The sequence below is a fragment of the Eucalyptus grandis genome, chromosome 11 (genome assembly GCF_016545825.1).
Source record: "Eucalyptus grandis isolate ANBG69807.140 chromosome 11, ASM1654582v1, whole genome shotgun sequence".
In the NCBI taxonomy this organism is placed as follows: Eukaryota; Viridiplantae; Streptophyta; class Magnoliopsida; order Myrtales; family Myrtaceae; genus Eucalyptus; species Eucalyptus grandis.
The window spans coordinates 30,519,119-30,543,942 of NC_052622.1; the positions used below are offsets into that span (position 1 = coordinate 30,519,119).

Below are 24,824 nucleotides of genomic sequence, written 5' to 3' on the forward strand. Positions count from 1 at the left end.
CCAAAACACATACGTGGATAAACACCAAACCATGAACACCAACGCAGGGGTGCTCCGAGCACTCGACCTCGACATCAGACGGTAATCCATAAAACATACCATGCGTGACAGGTGCTAGAGGCATCGCTCAATCTGAAATGTTAGTTCCCAAAGGGGTGAGTACAACCACTCAGTAGTAAAGATCCACCAAACTACACAATGCAACAAGCAAGACAATCAAGATATCACGAGTAAAGCACATATCATCCATGCTATCAAGCATACATCACCATGCGGTCGTGCATATATCACCATGCAGTCATGCATATCTCACCATGCCATTGTGTATATATCACCATGATTCATATCATCCATGTTATCATGTATGCATCCCCATGAGATCCATTCAAGCCTTCATGATCGTATTCTCAATATCAAATAGCATCAATTTACTTTCATAAGCAGATCATGCATCATGCCATATGCATACACCCATGCACATGATTCAATTTCAGTATTTATCTTTCACAAGGATCTTGTTATTTTTCTTCCAAGGACCAATATTTGCATCCCACAATTTATCGCTCACACCCAACTTGGCGTCACAAGGAACCTCCGACACAAACCTCCGGGCATCCGGAATTACGTACCGCTATACCACCAAGTATTCCCCTTGGAATTACGTACCATATACCACTAGGCATCTCAAAACTCCCAAGGACCTCTGGGCATGTACTGTAATACAACCGGGCATCCCGACACTCCAGGGGCATCGTCGGTTCACACCTCCGACAGTCTCATTATTGTCACAATTTATGATCACATATATGTCTCATTTTCAACATGGCATTTGATGCAATAATATCACAGATCTCAACCAACTTTTGATGTCATATGATATGCCTAAATATCACCATATATGCAGCACATATAACACCTACAATATCACATTTCATAAAGTAATTCATTGGTTTTTTAAAATAGAACCAATTTTCGGATAAAACAAAATGTACCTCTTTAGTAAAAATTCTTGGAAAATTAGTAAACAATCTCAATAAATTCTGAAAATTTTACATGATGTAAAAAAGATCTAGAGTAAGATATTTCATGAAGAACACCATGTCAAGAAAGTTCCACATCAATCACATAGATCCACACATCACAGCAAAAGAATTTCCAACGCCACTTTTGCACAGTTTTGGAAATAATTTCGATTAAACACTTAAATGAACTCTAAAAATTCTGATATTTTAATATGTCATAAATGAGATCTAGAGGTAAAAGTCTCATGAAAAAATCGAAGTCTAATTCCTTCTGGATTAAAAGCTATAATTTTTATAACTCTCCCTAACTCTCGGTTCACTATCCAGACTCATCCTCTTCAAGAAAATCGTTTTCCCCAATCGTTACTTGTTCGTTTATCCTCAAATTTTAGTATGTTATTCCTAAAGATGTCTTCTACAACTCTTATCAAGAACACGAGATCAAATTCGGAATGGATAATTTCACAAAATTCACAGAATCACAATAGACCAACATAACAGTTTCCAGATCTAGCTTCTTCAAAGAAAAATGGTTTCACCGACAATACTTGTTCATTTCCTCTCAAATGTTGATATATTATTCTCCAAGAAGTTCTCTACAACTTTTATCAAGAAGTCGAAGTGAGATTCCAACTGGAACTTTGCATACAGCTCACGAAATCACCAAAGGTCCACATAACAGTTTCCAGATCCAGTTTCTTCAAAGGAAAATCATTTCACCAACCAATACTTGTCCGTTTTATCTCAATTTTTAGTATGTTAATCTTCAAGAAGTCCTCTAAAACTTTCATCAAGAAGTAGAAATCATATTCCAACTAGAACATTGCATGCAACTCACGAAATCACCAAAGGTTGGACTGTTTTTCCAGAAAACAGAATACTAGACTAGAACACAACTTCTATAACTTCGAAATTTCACACCTCATCCACATCCGAAATTCACCATTCATCACACACAGAACACAGCAAGCAAAGGGTAGATCAATAGACTCTACTTTCCTCTAATCCAAGCAAAAACACAGCAAGCACACGGCGGGGCAAGGCGGCTCGACGGCGGGACTCAGTGCACGCATGGCGGTGAACAGTCCTCCTTCTTCCTTTCTCTCTTCCTCTCTTCCTCTCTTTCTCTCGCACGACAGCTCTCTCTCTCTCCCTCTCAGTCGAAAACCCTTTCTCCCAATCCGCCTCTCCTCTCTTTAATTTTCTTTCCCTTCAATGATTAGCAATCATTTGATTTTGCATGGCTTCTTACACTTGGCTGCAATGGACTAACACTTGGCAAGCTTCTCTTGCCACTTGGGAATTTACATGCAGGTTGATGGGCCTCCCTTAGGCCGAGCCTCTCCCTCCGTTCCTCTCTTCCTATGGTCGACGGCAGCCCCTTCCCTTTGGGCTTCGTGGGCCAGGCCCTCATGGCCGAATGTTGGGGCTCTTGTGAGCTGGTCTTGGCCTTATAATTTCGATCCACTCCCTCTTTTAATAATCTGCTCTAAATCCCCACTTATATACATACCTAATTGTAATTTATAAAACCATAAAACTTGCAATATAAATTAATAAATTCCAACTTATAAAACGCATGGCCAAGAATAACATTTTCCTATCAATTATTATCCATTAAAAGCTCGGCCTTAATCTTATTGCAAATCATGGATCAAATGGCTACAATATAATTTGATGGTGCTTCCATCATCTATTCATGGTTCATAGCACATCTAGAGGTTGTCATGAAATTCTAGGATGCCACAATGGGTCAATCCGACTAGTCATAGTGCCTGGTCGCGGGTGATTCCAACCGGCTATGCACCGACACACGGATGATCCAACTTGACCAAATGCAATCGTATTCCAACCGAAAATGCATCATTCCCTATTTAATTCTTAGTAATTGGAAAGGAACCTTGAATTGGTGATGTTCAATCGTGGATCGGTAATGCACCAGCCATGCACCATACGGATGGATTGGGTACCGTCTGGAATGAGCTCAAGGATCAACCTGGCTATTCTGTCACTAATTATAACGTCCATGAGTGCATTGTCTTAATACTAGGCCATGGGTAGCCTTAGGATTAGCCTTGAACCGATTAAAGGACAACCAACCCTCTAGGCTGACCGACCGTCCAAATGAACGGTTCAAGCAAGCATAGGGTGTGATGGCTGAATGTCACACTCCTGCCCCACCTCTAGTACGAGAGCATGACCCGACGGATCAGCATTGACATCCCAAGCACGTCGATCGTCCCAAAAATATTTTATCTTTGATAAAGCACATGCGGAAGCAAATTAAAAACAATCCATGTACATAAACAAACATGGAAGTTGGGCAACATGTACAAAAGCCAAGCAAACAAAAGCAACATATATTCATACATATATACACATATCAAAAGTTATAATGATTACATGCCCATCTTAATCTTAGGCTACTTATCTTCATTACCACACATCAACGGTTAAAAGGTTGGGGGTAGCCTAGCTCCTCTATCGAGCTCCTCCAAAAATGGCCCCCATCCTAGGCCCTTCTTCTATGATACTCCCGTAGGATCTAGTAGAAGGATGAGGCATCGATGGGACCTAAAACGTCCCCATAAAAAATGAGGCACCAAGCCTCCTACACATTGGGACCCAAGGTTTCTACCCCTTCTTAGACCCATGTAGTGGTAATATACTTCTGGTAAGTGACGTCCTCTTTTAAGTTTACTATTGTGATATCCGGACTTCATCGAACCTCGAGTATGTAATGGTTCGTGACGTGTCGACAAGTTGTCGGACTACGTCGTTGGCACCATGCACGGCTGCCGTTTTGCCATTACTATTTCCGTGCCGAAACGTCACCTTTCTTTACGTCTTTGCAGCATACCCATCATCGTCACGCCTTCACCGCATCATGACAATTCAATCGTCGTTTAACCTATCACCTCATTTAATTTCCTCATGCAACGCCACAATTGAGACAACATTCACCCACATTTCTACCTTGCTAAGAGAACCTTTCATGCAAGTCATTTTCGACCCCATGCATACGTGAAATTAATGAAGAAAAGTGCCAAAGATTTCCACCATTTCCCTCACGTCAACTCCCACCCGTCCCCAACAAGAACAAGAACCGTCAACCACCAAAATGTTTATGTGTCATCAAGAAGTTTGCCGGGATGTCAGCACCTCATCGCTAGCCAGCAAATAGGAGACGTAACCACCATAAACATCATTACCCACGAAGCATCCTCATCACCTACTCCGAAAGAACCGTTCTTTTTCCTCCCACACACGCATAAACCAGACCCACCGCCGGCTTCAAATCCTACACTAGAGTACAACTACCGCAAGATCAAGCATCAAGGAGTAAAACATAAGACCGTACGGCACCTACACCTCACCTTTGCTTCACTCGAGGACTCGCGAGGTGATCAAGATTCGATCTTGGCTGGGTTAGAGATGCAAAGAATGGAAATTCCCGTCCTGGCAAATGGATGGTTGACGATGAAGTACCGGCTGGACTCTTGCAGTCAAGGAAGTGGAACTTGACATGCTTAAGAAGGGCCAAGAAGCGTTGAAGCTTTGATTGGCGTTGAGCAGTGAGGGTTAGGGAGAGCTGTGTCAGCGATTGGCGTCTAGCGGTGTTTGGCGAGGGCGAGCAGCGTTAGTAAAAGTGTGAAATTGTGAGGGAAATTGTGAATGAAAATGTGAAAGCGTTGAGAGATTTTGGGGCTTTTGGACTTTGGAGCCCTAAATCTAACCGGTTCCGTAACCAGTTTCGATTCCCAAAAAAAAAAAGGAACCGGGAACCGTGCTCACCCCTAATATCAGGTCTAGAGGCAGTAAGATACTGAAGAGAACCGATCATGCTTCTGTATAGCTTCTAATCTACTTTCTTCCCTTCTTCACTTGTCCAGTTTCAATGAACTTCACATAGGTGTCTCTGTTTTCTTGCAATTCTCCAATCCAAATTTTTTAATGAGATCTTTGGTATATTTCTCTTGGTGAATGAATATATCTTTCTTTGATTGTCTGACTTGCAATCCCAAAAAGAAAGTTAACTCACCCATCATGCTCATTTCGAATTCATCCTGCATAGATCTTGAAAACTTCTTGCAGAGATTTTCGTTAAGAGAACCAAAGATAATATCATTTACATAAATTTGTACTAGCAGAAAATCTTTCCCTTCTCTCTTTATAAACAAAGTAATATCAACATTTTCCTTTTCAAAACCATTTTGAGTTAGAAACTTACTCAACCTTTCATTCCAAGCTCAAGGTGCCTGCTTTAATCTATAAAAGGCATTTTTCAGTCAATAGACTGAGTCTGGTTTTCTTGGATCTTCAAATCCCGGTGGTTGTTCCACATAGACTTCTTCTTGTATGAACCTATTTAGGAATGCACTTTTGGCATCCATCTGGAATAACCTGAAATTTTTAAAACAAGCAAAAGCAAGTAATAGTCTAATTGTTTCTAACATTGCTACTGGTGCATAGGTTTCGTCATAGTCAATCACTTCTTCCTATGTATATCCTTTTGCCACGAGTCTTACTTTTTTTATGATCACTTTTCCTTTCTCATTCATCTTGTTCCTAAAAACTCATTTCGTTCCAATCACAGATTTGCCTTTGGATTTTGGAATCAACTCTCATACATCGTTGATGCTGAATTGTCTGAGTTCTTCCTGCATAGCTTCTATCTAGCTTTCATCGGACAATGCTTTATCTACTCCTTTTGGTTCTATCTCAGAAACAAGTGCTAGAGCACTGGACTCTTCTCTTCCTTTGGATCTTATGCGAATTCCTTCATCAATGTTGCCAATGATGAGTTCTTTGGAGTAACTTGACTTGTGCTTCCAGTTGTTATTTGGTCTAAGAGTCTATTGATCCTCTGCTTTGTTTGAATCTTCTCAATCTGCTTGTTGCTGTTTTCCAGATTTCTGAACCTCTTCAAGAGAAAAAGACTTTGTTAAGTCTGGAACTGGTTCAGACTCTTCAAGTTGAGTCTGATCTGGTTGAATCTGCACATAATCCTGAAACTCAACGTTCATAGATTCTTCCACGGATTGAGTCTTCTTGTTAAAGACCTTGCAAGCTTTGCTTGATGTTGAATAGCCAATGAAGATTCTTTCGTCTGATTTTTCCTCGAACTTTCCAGATCATTCATATGCATTCTTCAAAATAAAACATTTATAGCCAAAGACATGAAAGTAGGAAACATTTGCCTTTTTTCCTTTATACACTCTATAAGGAGTTTTCTTTAGAATAAGTCTCAAGAATACTCTGTCGATAATATAGCAGGCAATAGAAATTGCTTCTGCCCGAAATCGAGAGAAAATTTTGCTCTCTATTAAGAGAGTTTTGGCCATCTCCTGTAAAGATCTATTTTTCCTTTCCACAACCCCATTTTGTTCTAGAGTGTATGGAGAAGAGAAAACATGTTAAAAACATATTCATCACAAAACTTCGTAAAGTCCTGATTTTTAAACTCACCTCCATGATCAGTTCGTATGCTAGAAATAGCATAACCCTTTTCATTATGAGCCTTCTTGGCAAATTTCGAGAAATAAAAGAATGTTTCAGACTTATTTGTTAGAAAGTATACCCAAGTAAAATGAGAGTAATCATCCACGATTACTAGGCAATATTTCTTTCCATCAATACTTTGAGTTATGGTTGGTCCAAAAATGTCCATATGGAGTAGCTGCAAAACTCGACTAGTAGAAACTTGATTTACAGGTTTAAAGGAACTTCTGATAAGCTAGATTAGGAAGGCCTCGAACCAGCTTCTTAGAAGAAACTTTAGCAATTTGCTTCATATTAACATGACCAAGCTTCCGATGCTAGAGACTTGCTTCATCTTGAATAGAAATAAGGCACTGAGAACTTTCTAGGTTTACGTCCAGAAGGTATATGTTTCCATGCCTTCGCCCAGTAAAAGATTGAGAGAAGTCTTGACTCGTTCCAAAACAAATGCCTTCTTGGGAGTTTATTCTAAAACCAGTATCGCAAAGTTGACTTATGCTCAATAGTTTGTAGTTCAACCTTCCACCAAGGAAACATTGTTGATAGCCAGGCTTCCAATCTTCACAGTTCCACATCCTACATTTAGTTTTCCAAGCTTTATGAAGCAGCTCGAGTCTCTTGTCATATGCCTCGAATAGCTACTATCCAAATACCACTTGATCTTTCTTTTAATAGTGACCTGTGATCAAAAGAAAAACTCAAACCTTCTTTGGTACCTAGATTTTCTTGGATCCAGAAGAGTTAGTATTAAAAAATAGTCTTTGCATATTCCTTCTTAACTAGTCTCCAAACCTTGAGACATTCTTTCTCGAAATGTTTTAAGCTATTACATTTCGAACATCTGAGTGCACTTTAGCCAACAGGTTTTACAAAAACTTTTTGAATGTGATTTTTGCAAAATCTCTTTGTAGGTCTTTGTTTAATTCTCTCTTTTACTTTGGGAAAATCAATTAATGGAACAGTTTCAAGTCATAAAACTAGATTTGTTAAAATATGGTATTTAGGCCGAAAGGATTTTATCCAATTTTTCATATCATTTTGAAAATCTTTTTGTAATATTTGAAATATCTCTTTTCAAAATAGCATTTTCCTTTAAAAGAGAGTCAGAATTTTCTTTCAAATTATCAAAAATTCTATTCAAACTTTCAAACTTTTCTTTCCAAGAAATTTCATTGCCGAGCTTAGAATTCTCCCTTTTAATTCGGAAATCATTTTAAGATGGGATTTAAGACTAATGCAAAGTTCATCTATATACTTAGAGACTTTAAAAGGAATTTCTGAGTTATTAACCTCAATTTCTTTATCTAAGTCTGAATCAGTGTTCGTTTTTTATTCTGAGTCTGATTCTGAATGAGCCATCAGACATATGTTGGCATACTCTTCTTCACTTTCCTTACAGTTGGTGTCACTCTAAGTTTCAACTTTGAGAGCATTTTGTACTTCTCATATTTTCCTTTCTTCTTCTTCAAAAGAAGACAGTTTGGTCTGATATGCCCATTTTTCTTGCACTCAAAGCATATAACATCTTTGCTAGTTTCATTGTCCTCTGTTGGTCTCTTCTAAAAATTTTGTGTGCTTTGCTTTTTTCCAGTTGAATCTTCTTCCCTTTCTATTCAGCTTCTTGAATTTCTTAATCATAAGCGCTAACTCCTCATCGTCCATATCATCATCTGAATCTGTATCATCAGAATCAATGTTAGACTTTAAAGTAATTGATTTCTTACCTTTACGATCTTCTTCATCGTTTATCTGCTCCACTTTGTATGATTGAAGTGTGCCTATCAGTTCATCAACTGATAGTGGCATGATCTTTTGAGTTTCTCTAATTGAAGTCTTCACATGATTCCAATCTTACGAAAGTCCATGCAGCAGTTTGTTGATTTTCATTGGTCCAAAAATTGGCTAACCTTGATAAGCCAGGCCATTTACAATCTCTGTAATGTGACTAAACATATCAGTAATAGATTCTCCAAGCTTCATTCTGAAGGCTTCATATTGTCCAAGCAAAATGTTTATTTTAGTTTCCTTCACACGGTTAGTCCCTTTGTAGATAACATGTAATCTGTCCCAAACTTTTTTTGTTGTTTCACAAGAAGAAATTCGGTTATACTCAATGGGAGATAAGACATAGTATAAAGAATAAATTGTTTTTGCGTCAAGAGCCTATATCTTGGTAATTTCGGCTTGTGTTATTTTGTCAGCATCAATAACTTCTTTCCCTCTATCTAAAGCTGATGTTACTTTGGGGTTGATCCCTTTTTCAACAACATCCCACTCCAAAGGATCTCTGAATCTGAGAAATGCCTTCATCTTGTTCTTTCACATATTGTACTCCTTTCCACTGAAGTAAGGGGGTTTGGTGTTGCTCGACCTTCAACCAAATCTGAAGCCAAAATACTAGCCATAGAGAATCTTTAGCTTAGAAGTAAAACACTTCAATAAGTAAGTACACGAGCTCTGATACCGATTAAAATGGCTAGTAAGAACACCTAGAGGGGGGTAAATAGGTATGTGACATCTCAAATTTTCACTTATGCTTTTAATTAAATTAATCGGGCATTTCATCGACGCGTCTATAAGGCTGTTCTCATAATTAATCACTCTTGAGATAATTAGACTATCTAGGAAAGCCATTAAAGAATGTTAATGCGATAAACTAGAGAATTCGACCATGAATCAACTATTCGACCGTGCTTATCTTTAGAGGCCATTACGGCATAGATAAAAATCAATTAGGGATAAGAGATATCTCGGTTCGACAAAGATGTGTGACTAAACGAGGGTGACTCCACTAAATTGGAAAATTCTTGTCGATCGGCTCTAAACTGATTTTTCTATCGTTTTGGTACCTTGTGTCCATATTTGAATCATCGAGATTTTCATGAAAATCGAGAGTCGTCAATGTGTTGAGTGGGTTCATTGTGGCTCGAAAAAAATCGAACACAAGTCATTTGCACTAAAAATTTTCGAAAGTTACCACGGTAGCCTAGGTCACGCTAAAAACGCGCGAGTGAAATTAACCGCAAATTAGAGTCCAATTTCAGAAATTGAAAATTTAGTCATATCACAATTAATTTCAAAATGTCGATTCAGTCTTAGAAATTTTTTCTACAAACGGAGACTTTTTGGGAAAAAGTCAAGGTAGGGCCGTTTTTATCTAAAAAATGTCGGGGATTGTTTTTTATCACAAATTTGGGAGGCAAGTGAGTTGTATTGGTGAGGAAAAATGCCAAGATGATCGATGGTGGGTTGATTGAATTTATGAAGGCCAAATTAGATTGATTCAAAAAGCAATTGAGTTATAATTGAAGAGAAGCCAAGCCAATTTCGTAGCTCCCCCTCGCCTAGGGCTTTTGGACCATTTCAAGTGTCCTAAGATGAGCCTTGGTGGCTAATTTGAGGCCAAGGAAGACTGCTGGCGGCGGCGGTGGATGGTCAAGGGGACCATGGAAGAGAAAATAAGGCTTGTGGCCCCCTCTTGTTCCCTCTCTCCCTCAAGCTGCCGTCCACACCTCCCTTAGCCGCCTTCCATCCATTTTTGAACACCAGCAACTAAGAGAGAGACCAGCTGAAGCCCTTACAGCCGCGGACGTTCGCCAAACCGCACGCCGTCACCGTTCACCACCCTACCTTGCACGCACGACGTCGCGCCTCAACCGCGCGATCCTAACACTCTAGCCATCTATCCCTGCTTCCAGGCCGCTGTTTCGTGCGTCGTCCAGCGTTGTGAGCCACTGCCGAAGCTTCCTCTGACCACCGTGAGTCTTTGCTTGAACCCAGTTTAGTCCCCTCAACCTTCCTCGGCCCGTTGTTGCCTTAAACTAAGCTTGTTTTTTTCTTTCTCAGCCAAGATCAAAACATAAACCATTGGGTTTCTAGCACGAGATTTGGCCTGTTTTAGCCCCGCTTCCCGGCCCTGAAAGTTAGGCCCGCTTTGGAGAAAGTCGTCCCCGTTGCGTCCCCGTCAATTTGAACTAACCAGATCGTCAAACAAATGAGTTTAACTCACTAATCCTCGCATAGTAGGTTAATGACGCTTGAGGGTTGATTAGATTAAGTTAAGTATGATTAGGTAGTTAGTTAGATTAGATTAGTGAAATTTAATTAAATGTTGATGCATGTTAGGTAGTTAGTTAGTGTAGTTAAAGTCTAGACAAGCTCTAGTATTTAACTAAAGTGATTCGGTAATTTTTCGGGCTCGTCTCGGCTTCCAATTAGGCTTTTCCAGGCCTAAGTTGCATTTACTAATTATTTTCAGTAATTTTTTAATTATTTATTTATTTTTCAAAATTAAACGGGATAGCCGATAACTTAGGAATTTTATGCCGATCGCAGTGGTGGAACCCGTTTATTTAATTGAGTTTTAAATTGTGTTGATTGTGCATGAATTGCATTTCTAGAATTTATTCTTAAATTGATTTAATTTCAGTAATTGATTGGAAAATAACTAAGCGTCGGTTTACAACGCCAAAAATATTTTAGTGGATCATATAAATGGTGGGATTTTCAATGGTGAAAATACTATATTTTGGCTAAGGCAGAGACCGTGTACTCATATATGGCTATTTTTATCAGGTATGATAAAAGTGATGAATTGGTTATATAGTTGGGCGGTATACTATACTGACCAAGGGGCCCTATTATATCAATTTCGGGCGAACAATAATTATCAGCTTTGGGTGAGCATATATAGTATACAATATTATCAGCTTTGGGTGAGCACATATTATTAGTTTTGGGCGAGCACATATTATTAGCTTTGGGTGGGCATATATAGGCCCTGTTTGGTTCAACTTTGGGAATGGGCTTTGGTAATCTAAAGTCCCTTAGCCAAATGCAAACGAGTTTGGTTCGATTTTTTGGGTGACTTTGGCAAGATCTAATTACATCTCCAAAGGACCTTAAGGGCCCTTAGGCCAAAGCAGATCTAGAGGTCCTTTGGGAACTTGCATTTCCATAATGCAAGTTCCGATTATTGTTCACTTCAAGTTATTGTTCATATTTGAGGAAAACCACGGCATTGAGGCCGACGACCGCCGGCCAACGAGTCGCGTGTGCTGGCGACGTGCCGGCAATCGTCGCCGGACCTTAAGCGACGCTTAGGTCACGTAACCCGTGCGACTGATGGCTGAATCACGCGACCTGGTGGTCGCTAGAGGTCGGGCAACCTCGGGCAATGGTCACCGGGGTCGAGTGACCCCAAGCGACGGCCGCCTGGGTCACGCGACCCTAAGCGGCCGTCGCCTAGGGTCGCGCGGCGCCGCCGGGGTCACGCGACCCAAGCGACCGTCGCCTAAGGTCACGCGACAGTCACCTCAATCGCGCAACCTCGGGCGGCCGTCGCCTAGGGTCGCTCGACCCCGGCAACCGTCCAAGGGCGAGATTCGGCCATCCGATCGCGATCCGGCGATCAGTGGCCAAACTTCAAAAAAAAAAAAAATACAAATATTTTTTTTAATCTAATAAAAGTCATTTACAATGTAAATTTTACTAAACGATATTTGCATTTTGGAAAACCCCATTCACCTAAAGGTATTTGCATTCTTGCAACTGCATTCTCCAAAAACCGAACCAAACGAGCCCATAGTATACTATGTTAGCCTGGGAGCCTTAATCTATCAACTTTGGGCGAGCATATATACAATATACTATATTATCAAATTTGGGCGAGCTACACTATCTATTTTCAGCTTTGAGTGAGCAATCCTGAATTAATAAGATCTTATAAATAGAATTGAATGTAACGACCAGGGGAAGGTCGTGGTGACATGTAATCGACTAAGTCGATTGATCGATAGTTCGATCTGAATGGGTGAATTGATGTGGTTTGTGTATATTTGAGATATACTAACTTGCTAGAAGGAACAGAGGCAAAGGTAAGTCCTCTGACCTATGTTTGCGCTTAGGCAGCTCTCATGGCGTATTTTCTTCTTAATCGAGTCTTAAGGGGTAGAACTTGTTGAGACGTAGTCTCACCGCGTTGTAGGACAACATTTCAGGTCCATAAATAGCAGCACCTCTAGCTCCTCCCGAGCATTTTGGTATACTGGAGGAAATCACTGGGATAGGTTATCACATTCCGATACACCATCACCCTAAAGGCTTGGAATATGTACTGGTGAAATTCACCGACTGGGTTGAAGTGGGTGAACCCCAAAAGGTGTCCCATAAATACCGGTCGTGGTATCGCCATTACAATGATGGATGAAGGGTGGATCATGTACCGGAATCTGATGTACCTTTTTACGTTTTAGAGGTAGCGTTTGGGAAGGGAACAGTAGATCCCAAGGGTGGATCAGTGGTGGATGCGAAGGGTCCCAAGCTTGGGGATGATCCTGACTCTCCAAAGTGCTCAGTAGTGGGCTCCAGCTGGAGCATGGAAGAAGGAAAGATCGTTGAGGAGGAGGAGGACCCAGAGGAGGATCCATGAGAGGATTGAAACCCCACCCCTGTTTGCAAGACTTGTGTACTGAACTAGCTTGAATATAATCGGACCTATTAGTGTACTGTATGTATATATATGACTCAATTGTTATAGATGTATATAAGTGTGATGGTTTTTCATGTTAGAGATTTTTAGTCATACTCTCCTATCCCATTGTTTTATTGTCTGTGGATTTTATATTTGCTTCCGCATGCGTATTAAAATGAACAGGGTCGGCGATGCGTCCTAGGACGTCGCTATTTTATCGACCAGTGAGGGATGGGTGCGCACTCAGGGATGGGTGCGCACTCAAGGATCGGGGCGTGACAAGATGTGAGAACAGATTTTGTGAAATGTAGTGAAAAACTTTACTTTTAACCTAAGTCTGGTTGACTACAGACTTTGCAGAATGAATCAGACTTTACAACTATTTCAAAACACAAAAGTACATCGTAGTAAATGAAGTAGAGGAGTTCAGGGAAGAGAAAAGAAACACAGAATTTATAGTGGTTCGACTTATATTAAGTCTACGTCCATTCTCCCATACTGACAGCCTTCTGGCTGGTTTCCACCATGAATCAAAAAAGAATTCACAATCTTGGGATCTCGACTTTATCTCTACCGCTCTCACAAAGTCATAGTATAAGTATCTCTCTCTTTTGAGTACAAATTTGAGCATAGTATAAGGAATAACAAGTAAATAGAAGCTTCAAACTTTGGAATTCTTTTTTTATGCACTCTGTCGAACAACTAGAGAGACCTCCTTAAATACTCATTCGTGCCTTCTCAACCGTTGGCACTTTCCAAAGAAATTCTTCTAATTAACTCGTTGGACAGAATCAATCAAGGAGATCTCGAGCCATTTGAAGACTGTGATGAAAGCTTGTCAATCATGTTCACCATACAATCAGGATATTGGTTTCCATAAGTAGATTCTTTCCAAAATAACTTGCCTTCCGAAATGATTTGAAGTATCTAAATTAATTCCAATAAAAATAACCATTCTCGTAGGTGATATTTCCAACCAGAAGACCATATATATCCTGTACGAACCGAACCTTTGAAGAAAGAAAGATAATCCTGAGTCTGGTTAAATCTTTATTCTTCACTTACGTTCAGTCTAGAATTTGTCAGAGTGAGCAGACTTCTATTGTGAGATAGACTTTGACACAAAAGTCCGACGATCTTCAAAATAGAATTTAGATAAGTTTTGTCAGCTTCAAAACATCATAGGAGTTTTCTCCAACAAAGTCGACATATTTGGAAGCCACAAAATAGCAAATAAGTAAGTCTTGTCAGTAGAGATTTAAGAGTTTGCCAAGGAATATGAAAAGTAGGCATAATTTGATTATCCAAATTGACGCCATCGAAGACAAAAGCTAAGGAATTGACGAGTGGTGTAGTTGTAACAAATTGTTTTGCACATGGAGATGATTTACTCAATTTATACAAGAAAAACTTTACCTTAAGACATTAGGCTACTTGATAGAATATATTGAAATACCCATAAAAGCAAGATGTTGAACATTGACATCTTTTGAAAATACTCCATATCCAAATCTTAGGCCAGTGCCAATATTCACAACGAGACTTGGGCCATGAACAAATCACATATGCATGATTTAAATGTTTAGAAATTAGAAGTACCTATGTGCTCCGGCACTACACAGGCAATGGACAGGCCTTGCATGAGCACTACACGGGCCTTTTATGGGCCTTGTACAACCGGTTTGGTCCAGTCTGGTCTGGAGGTTCCCTTTTTGGGCAATTCCTTTTGATAAAAGTTGGCTTTACTTCTTAAGCGACCCATATTGACACCACTCTAAGTGAGAAGGATAACAAATAAATGTTAATAACAAAGACCAAGCTTGCATACATAAACTTATTCAATAAGAGTCAACATATTTGGAAGTCACGAGAATAAATATAAGCAGGTCTTACTAGTAGAGATTTAGGGGATTGACATGGAATAAGGAGAGTAGGCAAAATTCAGTACCTCGAAATTGACACCATCGAAGACAAAAGTCAAGGAATTTATGGGTTGTGTAGATGCAACAAACCGTTGCACACATAAAAATGATTTACTCAACTTATGCAAGAAAACTTTACTATAAGACATTGAGCTACTTGAGAGAACATAATGAAATGCCCACAAAAATGAGATGCTGAAAATTAATCTCTTGTAAACACTCTATATTTGAATCCCAAGTCAATACGAAAAATCACAACAAGCCTTAAACCGAGAACAAATCACATTTACCTCATTTAATTGTTGAGAATTTAGAAACTTAGTGATAAGCGGCATTTGTGGGCTCTAGCACTACACGGGCACTACACAGGCCTTACATGAGCCTTGCACGGCTAGTTCGGTTCAGTCCAAGATGTTCCCTGTCAAGTGGTTCCTTTGGCTTGGAGAAGACTTTACTTATTGAACAACCCATATTCCAACAAAACCATCACTCTAGAAAGGAATAACGAAGCAATGCTAATAATGGATACCTAAACTTGAATACAATAACTTATTGGAGAAGAGTCAACATATTTGAAAGTCACAAGAACATGAGATAAGTGGGTCTTGGTACTAGAGATTCAGGGGCTTGCCGTGGAATATGCAAAGTAGGCAAAATCGGATGCTCCAAAATATTCAAATATGGATTATTCTCAAAAGATGCGAATGTTCAGCATCTCATTTTTGTGGGCATTTTAGCATGTCCTCTCAAGTAGCTCAATGTCTTACAGTAAAAGTTTTCTTGCATAAATTGAGTAAATCATCTTTATTTGCACAACAGTTTGTTGTAGCTAAACAATCCATCAACAATCACAAGGAGCCCAAAGTTGATAACAAATTCCATCTACATGATTTAATTGTTAAGAAGTTAGAAGTTTAGTATTAAGCAGCACTTGTGGCCAACAGCACTACACGGGCCTTGCATTATCATTTTGATCCGATCCGATCGAGAGGGTTTTTGGTTCAAGCAGTTCCTTTTGCTCAGAGTTGAGTTTACTTCTCAGGTGACCCATGTTCCAACAAAAACATCACTCTAAGAGAGAAGGAATAACAAAGTAGTGCTAATAATGGAGACAAAACCTACATATAGAAATTAATTTGAGAATAGTCAATATATTTGAAAGTCACGGAAATAAGAAATAAGTTGGTCTTGGTGGTAGAGATTTAGAAGCTTGCCAAGAATATGAAAAGTAGGCATAATCCGATACTCCAAAATTGATGCCATGGAAAACAAAAGTCAAGGAATTGACGGGTTGTGTAGTTGCAACAAAATGCTACGCACATAAAGATAGTTTACTCAATTTTTGCAAGAAAGCTTTTCCTGTAAGACATTGAGCTACATGAGAGAACATATTGTAATGCCCACAAAAATGAGATGCTCAACATACACATCTTTTAATAATACTCCATATCCCAATCTCAAGCCAATACCAACAATTACAACGAGCCCAAATCCTAGAACAAATCTTATCTACATGATGTAATTGTTGACGAGTTGGAAGCTTAGTATTAAGCAACACTTGTAGCCTCTGCACTACACAAGCACTACACAAGCCTTGCACGGGCCTTGCATGGGCCCTACACAGCCGTTTTGGTTCAGTCCAATCCGAGAGGTTCCTTGTTTAGGCAGTTTCTTTTGCTCAAAGTTGACTTTACTTCTTGAGCGATCCATATTCCAACAAAATCGCCACTCTAAGAAAGAAGGAATAATGAAGTAATGCTAATTTGGAGACAAAACATCCATACAAAAGCTTATTCAAAAACAGACAAAATATTTGGAAGTCATTGAAATAGGAAAGAAGTAGGTCTTGGTAGTAGAGATTTAGGAGCTTGCCATGGAATATGCAGAATAGGCAAATCCGACACTTCAAAATTGACATCATCGTAGACAAAAGCCAAAAAATTGATTAGCTGTATAGTTGTAACAAAATGTTATGCACATAGAGATGATTTACTCAATTGATGCAAGAAAACTTTTATTATAAGACATTGAGCTACTTAGGAAAGCATACCCAAGTGCCAACAAAAATGAGTTGCTAAACATTGATATCTTTTGAAAATAGTCCATATCCAAATCTCAAGCCAATACCAACAACCACAATGATTCCTAGGCCAAGAACAAATCTCATATGCACAATTTAGTATGATCTCTACCAATGAGAATCCTTAATCGTCATAGTCCACTTTGTAAAGACTATGCCAATCGTTATCCCCGTATTTTGCCTAGACACAGTCAGGCAACAGAAGTTGCTACTAATCATCCTCAAGGAGTTGATTGTGTTGCTCATTGTCCTTAGCACATGCCTCACTAGCATCGACCGCAACAGCACAAGTGACACACAAGCCAAAATTGATCAAGATATTCTAAAATGATCTAAGAAAATCCAACATAATAGTTAGTAAAAAGTAGATGGATGAAAATGGCAATAGAGTCCCATCGATTTATGATTCACAATATGAGAAGGTTGATAGTAAATATTTGGACATTACAATATACATGTGTATAAATCTTTTGAGAAGAAGAGCAAAGGTTGCTCGAAGTCACCAAACTTTTGCGACCTAGCATTGTCTCTAAAAGAAAACAACATTCAAAAATCCATATAGTAAAGCCCTAAAAGCTTAATCAATTTTGAATCAAATTTCATCTAAATATTTACACATTTTTTATGCTAAACTAATTCTAAACTAGAATTAATATTAAAATTTAGCAAAACTATTCAAAATCAAATTTCTAAATTTTCTCCCAAATTTTTGAATTTTTTTAATTCAGAAAATGAGGACTTGAATCGGGTCAAGAGACTAGACCTTGTGTCAATTGTGTGAAGATGAATATTAGGTTACATTGAGCTTGTTTTTCTAAAATGACGTTATTTCTATTTTTGTTCCCAATGACAAAAAAGTAAGTTTATTCTACTTCTTGTTTCTATTCCCGACCACCGATCTGTTCGAGGAATAAAAAAAAAAATGACGTTATTAAGCGGATTTCTGTTTTTTTTTTTTCTATTTTAGGGAGCAAAAAAACACAAAAATAGAGAAAGATAAACGTTATCAAACAGGGCCTACATAATCACTACATACAATTTTAATCCTTCCATCTCTCTATTATTATCCATATTCTCATTTTATTCTCAATAAATTCAATATTTAAAACTTTTTAGTTATTTAGTTAGCAAACACGCGCCATTTTGCACGTGCAGGAACGGTGGTTAATTCTCCTATTCTCGATTGACGCACGGAGTCAGATCGATCTCCTCCTATAAACCCATCATGAATCGGGTGGATTTCGGAGGGCCATGGACCCAAGCCGACCTGATGGCCCGAGCGCGCCCAACTGAGCTCCGCCACCTACCTTACGCACTCCGATAGCGCTCGGTCACTTGGCAAACAACTCAGAAGCTTCGCCGCTTCCAGCGGCGATTCGGTGGATCGTACCGTCGATATTCTCTCCCTCTCTCTTTCGCACCACCCATCGGCAAACCCCGATTAGGATCGCCAGATTCTTGCCCAAGAGCAATCGCCATGGGAACTTCAGAGTCCACGCTCTCCGGATCGCGGGTAACTCTCGATCCTTTCGCCTCCGCCAGCTCATCCGAATCTTCGCAAGGCTCACTCCCAAATCGTTACTGAACGGCCGTTGTTTCCTCTTGAAGAGACCAGCCGACGAAGTCACCACCATCTCTGAGCGACCGGAGGGCGTCGATCCCGTCCTGGAGAAGCTCAGGTCCCTCGAGATCGTGAGTAGCCAGCCCTTCCGTCTAGGTTTTCACGAGCACGTGAATGGATGCGCAGATTAGTTGCTTTTGATAATGGATAAATTAAAACTTGTGGTGGTTTGTTTGTTTGCTTGTTCGATAGATTGTAGACGCCTCCCATTCTCACGTCGCTGCCGTCCGAGAGCAGCTTGACCGACATTTTGGTTAGGAAGCCGCCGTCTTCATCGGCTCCAGGTGACACATTGGCCTCGTGATGACACTCTTTATGACTTGGTTTTAGTGAATCATTTTGTTTTGAAGTGAAATAGAGTAATGAAATCTTGACAGTCAAGCTGTTGGATGGTTAATATAGGAACAGTAAATCCGAAGGTGCTACTGAAGCTATTCTCGATGTAACGCGAGTGGCACGAGGAGAAGGTTCAAAAGATTGGCAAGAAACAGGTGCGCCTTTGCGTCGGTCGATGCATGTACTATATACAGACGCTAGGACCTTTCGATGAAAAGATCGTCAAAAGGGATTTTAGACGAAAGGAAGTATCTAGTTCTTCGATATATGAACTCATTAGCCTGTGTTTCCTTAGATGGACTAGTTCGAAGTGGAAGAATATTGAGAGGCTCCAATTTAGAACTAGTCAGGAATCTGTAAAGAGTTCTTATGGCTTTTTGGGGGCAATCAACTTGTTGCCGTTTCTTTTGGTTCGATCTTTCAGAATTCTCTCTGGTGAAAGATTACTTGGAAAGATTGAAAGACCTGAAGCTAGTTTTATATATTCGATCTGTAAAATGTAGATATGTGCTTCAAAGGATTTATGGAGATCCCCATTTCTTTGTTTTTCACCCCCATCGCCTCTTGTTCTGGTTGAGCATTGCTCCTTGGTCTTCTTAATTGGAAGTAAATCGTTAAAAGGTTTAAAACTGAATTGACAAAATTTAAAATTAAATTGATATAAGTCAAAGGTTTAGAATTAAAGTTTATGACTATAAATTGACAATTATTAAAAGTTTTAAAATTAAATTTGTACAATTAAAAAATTTATGACTAAAATTGGTAAGTTATCAAAAAATTTAAGACTATGGTATAGAATAAGTCGCTTTAACTCATTTATGTGTTTACACCGTTCGATTTTAATTTATCCCAATTCTTCACAAGAGATTCATCTTAAGCAATGCTTTCTTTTGTTAAGTAAAGTGAAGGAAAGTTCTCAAAATTTATTAGTGGTACTACTAAAATTTCGAAAACCTGAATGGAGTTAGACGGTATTTTAAAAATTACATAAAAAAAGTGAAGGAAGCACTTGCGATTCTATTTTTCTTTATGTTTCTTTTGAAAATTCGGTTCTTCTTTTCTTATCTTAATTATACCTTTCCTTTCCTATAATATTCAAACAACAAAAATTGAACTTCTTAATATTAGGAGAAAAACTTAGATGGTTTTATATGTGAATATATGTAGAATTTGAAAAGTTTTTCCAAATAAAAATTCTAAATTTAAGCTCTATAAAAATAAAGGAAAATTCCAAATAAAAAAGACCCGAATTTGTTAAATATATTTCATTAGTCAAATTAGACGAAATTAGTACAGGGCCCTACAAGCCCTCGAGGCCAACCTTGCTTTTGATCAGCAAGGGTCGCCCAAGCGACACTAGCCCTCGCCTATGGCTTTCAAGGGGCCTAAGACTATCCATAAGAGAAAATAAAAGGAAAAAAAAAGGGAAAAAATGAAGTGAAGGACAAAAATGCCGATGAAGTCGGACTCCACTTTGCGAATGACATGAGTACTTTTCCTTTCCTAAAAAGCAATAAAAATAGTAAAATATAATGATAACCTAAGCAAAAAAAAAAAAAGTCACAAAAAGTCATAATCTATACGACACATTTACTCTAAATTTATATTAATGTGGCACGTTTATTTTAAATTTTTCTTTTTACATTAAAAACCCTCAATATGTATTCATGCACACATTTTTCTTAAATATTACCAGTTTTGGATTGTTGGTGTCATAAATAAATAATTTGGAATAAACTTGTGAGTGATTTTTTATGTGATAAAAAAATTTGAAGTAAATGTAGGACTTGGTTTAGGAATTTTTTTTTTTTTTGTAACGGAAGAAAATAATAAAAAAGGACGGACGATATCGTCTCCCCATTTCGGTTGATAGTTTCGCAGAGCTCCCCGACAGACGGTCATGGCCTCACTCTCGAGCACTCCATATCCTCACCGTCCGCCTCCACCTCCTCCTCCGATTCCTACACGCCAGTGCAAACCCAACGCGCGAGGCCCATCCGCGCGTCGTCCTCCGCCTCCGACGGCGCGGGCGAACTCTCCCTGACCGACGGAGCGCGGCGGCGGAGTAGGAGCGGGGCGGTCGACGCGGAGAAGCTGAGGGAGAGAGAGGCTAGAGAGAGAAAGGAGGAGGTCAACCGGAAGATCGCGTCGCAGAAGGCGGTATCGGTGATCCTGAGGAGGGAGGCCACCAAGGCCCTGATCGAGAAGAAGCGCGGGCCGACCAACTCGCGGAAGCTGCTCCCGAGGACTGTCCTCGAGGCTCTCCACGAGAGGATTACGGCTCTGCGATGGGAGTCGGCGCTCAAGGTTGGAGAACCGGTTGATTACGAGAGAGCGCTTCGTTTGGCGTTCGGTGTCTTAGTTTCGCTCGCTTTTGGTGGAATCTTGTTGGATGTGAGGAAAGTCTGTTCGTTATGGAAATGGAATTGCTCTTGCCAATGTTGCTGGAATAGTGCTCTGCTGCTGCTGTCTAATTGGCTGTTTGGGTAACAAAAATTGGAGGGAATTATCTTGACGGGGCAGTTTTGTTTGATCAGTCGTTAGAATATCACTCAAAATGACTAGCTTGCCTCTAGGAAAACATTACAGAAACAAATAGTGCATAATTCAGTTGGTTTGCTCTGATTAAGTAAATTCGCCATCATTTTGAATTAGTTCTGCTAAATTTTGAGCTAATTTGTATTCGAATTGATCTCTAGCAGCTTTCTGAGTTTTTGGTGAGAAAATGTAGGACATAGGGCTTGATGAAATCAAAGTCCAGGCAATATGGCATTGAATTTTGTGATTTTTCTTTGGAAAAAGCAAGTCCGGGTAGACATTTTACTGAAGGGGCCAATTCTATTCAGTGAACTTTAAGAAATCTCGGAGACACTTTCTTGATTCTCTGCTTGATGAGCACTGATAGTCAACTACTAAATTTTTGTCATTTATCTGCGTGCACCTTTCAACTATAAACTATGCATTTGTCTCATGTCGGCGTATTTCTAAATGCATTATTTTCAGGTTTTTGAACTGTTACGTGAGCAGCTCTGGTACAGACCAAACCCTGCCACCTATGTTAAGCTAATTGTCATGCTTGGGAAATGTAAGCAACCTGAAAAGGCTCATGAGCTCTTTCAAGCTATGATAGATGAAGGATGTGTTGCCAATCATGAGTCGTATACAGCGCTTTTATCTGCTTATAGTAGGAGTGGTCTCTTTGACAAGGCATTTTTGATCCTTGAGCAGATGAAGAGCACCAGAGGCTGTCAGCCGGATGTCCATACTTATTCTATCCTTATAAAATCATGCCTGCAAGTTTTTGCATATGATAAAGTGCAGGATTTGCTTTCTGATATGGAAGCTGAAGGCATTAAACCCAACACGATCACTTACAATACCCTAATTGATTCTTATGGGAAAGCAAAAATGTACGTGTTAATTACTCTTTTAGTTTTCGGAACCTCCATCTCGTCTCTCAGATCATAGATTATGTTGAAAGATTGTTTTGGTTTTGGATAATCTGTCACACCTTTAACTTTCTTCCCCATTTAGATTTTTCGGAAAGTGGGAATAATTTGGAGAAGGTTAAACACGTGCATGCACAGACACACACATGTATGAATGGGGGGAGAGAGAGAGAGAAAGAGAGAGACTGTTTCTGCTGCAACTAACACCAGTACCATCATAGCAATCAAGATCAAATTCTTTGAATTCACTTGTATACTTATTCCACTTCTCCTCGAGCTTGCACAAACATGTCCTGCTCCTTGATGTTTTTCTTTGTTTGGCCTGCTATCTTCTCCCCATATATCCTGAATGGCTGGATGGACATGATATGGCTAGAGAAGTAACCTCTTAGCATGATTTAAAGGTTTGCAGAGATGGAATCAAGAATAGCAGAAATGCTACGTCAACCAGACTGCGAGCCTGATGTTTGGACCATGAACTCTACACTTAGAGCCTTTGGCGGCAGTGGACAAATAGGAACCATGGAGAAGTGTTATGAGAAGTTTCAGAGTGCAGGAATACAGCCCAATATTAGAACATTCAATATTCTTCTGGATTCATATGCAAAAGCTGGAAATTATGAGAAAATGAGTGCGGTGATGGAATACATGCAGAAGTACCAATACTCCTGGACGAGTGTGACATACAATGTTCTGATAGACGCATTTGGGAGGGCTTGCGATTTAAAACAGATGGAACATTTGTTTAGGCTAATGCAGTCAGAGAGGATTAAGCCAAACTGTGTCACACTTTGTTCACTTGTAAGAGCATATGGACAAACTGGGAAAGCTGATAAAATTAAAGGTGTTTTGCGGTTTATAGATAATTCAGATGTAATGCTAGATACAGTGTTTTTTAATTGCTTAGTGGATGCTTTTGGGAGGATGGAATGCTTTGCAGAGATGAAGGATGTGCTTGAGATGATGAAGCAAAAAGGATGTAAACCAGACAAAATTACATATAGAACCATGGTTAAAGCCTATTCAAACAGTGGAATGATGAGCCATGTGAAGGAACTACAAGCTCTCTTTGAATCGCGGTGGAAAAGTTCAACGGAAGATGGAGAAGTCTAGCTTACAGCGAGAAATTTTCAGGTCAGTGCATCCTGCTCTGATGAGGATTTTTGTTGTTTTAGATTCAATGCATTAAGCAAAGGATAAGTTTCTCGTTTTCTTGGCACCCGATTGTGAATGCTTATTATTTGATATGAGAAGATAGGTGACAAGAGGTGAGTGTGAATAGTTAATGATCCTTAACATGCCGAATGCAGTCCAAACAGTTGTTGTTCCTATTGACATACCAAATGCATGTGTTCAAGTGCTGACAGAATCATTGAAGTGAATGTTTGTCTCAAATATCATTTTATGCACCATTATATTTGTCTACTCTATCATCACGAGTTCAGAGTTGTCTATGGGAAGCTTATGCCTAGGGAGACCGTTTAGAGAGACCGCTCTCTTTGGCCTCAGTGAATCAATTTACTTCCGCCTTAAGTTTTCATGTGGATGCGTTTTTACCTCAGAATCTAAATGCCTAACATCATCGTGCAGAGTTTTACTGAAGCATAAAACTGCATCATAAAAGTAAAGTTGATCTTGGAGTAGCAGCTGTGGAGTGCTTCTCCAGTTTCTGTGCAATTTTAAGGTAAAACTATAACTTATTGGAGATATGCACCATGATAGATTCTGCAGCTTTGCCGTTGACCTTTTAAGCTGAAGCACTTTGTTTTTTCTCCATGCAAACAGGCATTGCTAATAAGAATATGAGAGTAAAATATTGCCGGAAAAAATAAGAAAAAGAAAAAAAGACTGTTTGTACTTCCTGCTTCTTTCTTCTTGATTCTAATTATTCTGTTTGAAACACAATTTCCTAGGCACATCAAGCTTCCGCAATTGATCTGCTTCTTGGATTTTTCTCGATGACGACTTGATTTATTTCTCACAAGACCTTTTATGTAAGAGAGTGTTCAAATCTATTATTGGATTTGGGTCCTTACCAGAACAGAGAGAAGTATGTCGATTTTGCTCAAGAGACGGAGCAGAACAAGTGGAGACGCTCTAAAATAGCCCTGAGATAGCTATGGAGAGCACTGATCAGACAACACTGTATGTGGAGCCATGGTAACTCATTCGTTGTAGCTATAGGCAGTTATAGCCTACTCTTTGAGGCATTTTTGGATAAAAATCTGAGCAACTGAAAGGCGAAAATCTTATACTTTCTGTGGTAAATATCATGCACACTCCTAACTTCTTCTAAACTTTGGAATCTCCAATGACCTCTGAAAAGAGAAATCACATGAAGGTTGTTCATTCTTTATAAGGCATGAGGCTTTTGTATCATCTTACAAGTTATTTTGTGCCGGGTCTCGCATTTGGTCAAC

The 24,824-nt window shown here is 39.3% G+C and overlaps 1 protein-coding gene and 1 long non-coding RNA gene across 4 annotated transcripts; both read left to right on the forward strand.

Annotated features, from left to right (window-relative positions):
- Positions 1-18,256: 18,256 nt before the first annotated feature.
- Positions 18,257-19,506, forward strand: LOC120286287. Of its 3 annotated transcripts, XR_005547928.1 has the most exons (4): positions 18,257-18,511; positions 18,607-18,690; positions 18,812-18,903; positions 19,022-19,506. It is a non-coding gene; the product is annotated as an uncharacterized LOC120286287 (long non-coding RNA). The 3 variants fall into 3 exon arrangements; XR_005547927.1 differs by having other exon boundaries at positions 18,257-18,690; XR_005547926.1 differs by lacking the exons at positions 18,257-18,511; positions 18,607-18,690 and having other exon boundaries at positions 18,708-18,903.
- Positions 19,507-19,913: 407 nt separating this feature from the next.
- Positions 19,914-24,783, forward strand: LOC104425726 (pentatricopeptide repeat-containing protein At5g48730, chloroplastic). Its single transcript, XM_039305257.1, has 6 exons — positions 19,914-19,926; positions 20,829-21,262; positions 21,959-22,365; positions 22,809-23,538; positions 23,995-24,088; positions 24,318-24,783. Exons 1-4 carry the CDS (start codon positions 19,914-19,916, stop codon positions 23,515-23,517), a joined length of 1,563 nt encoding a protein of 520 aa, XP_039161191.1. The 3' UTR covers positions 23,518-23,538; positions 23,995-24,088; positions 24,318-24,783.
- The last annotated feature ends 41 nt before the right edge of the window (positions 24,784-24,824 follow it).

What these genes read in the sequence shown, in the direction of transcription:
- LOC104425726 (XM_039305257.1), top strand. An exon ending in GATGGGAGTCGGCGCTCAAG is followed by an intron (nt 21,263 to 21,958) that starts GTTGGAGAACCG and finishes CATTATTTTCAG; the next exon opens with GTTTTTGAACTGTTACGTGA. An exon ending in TCTTATGGGAAAGCAAAAAT is followed by an intron (nt 22,366 to 22,808) that starts GTACGTGTTAAT and finishes CATGATTTAAAG; the next exon opens with GTTTGCAGAGATGGAATCAA.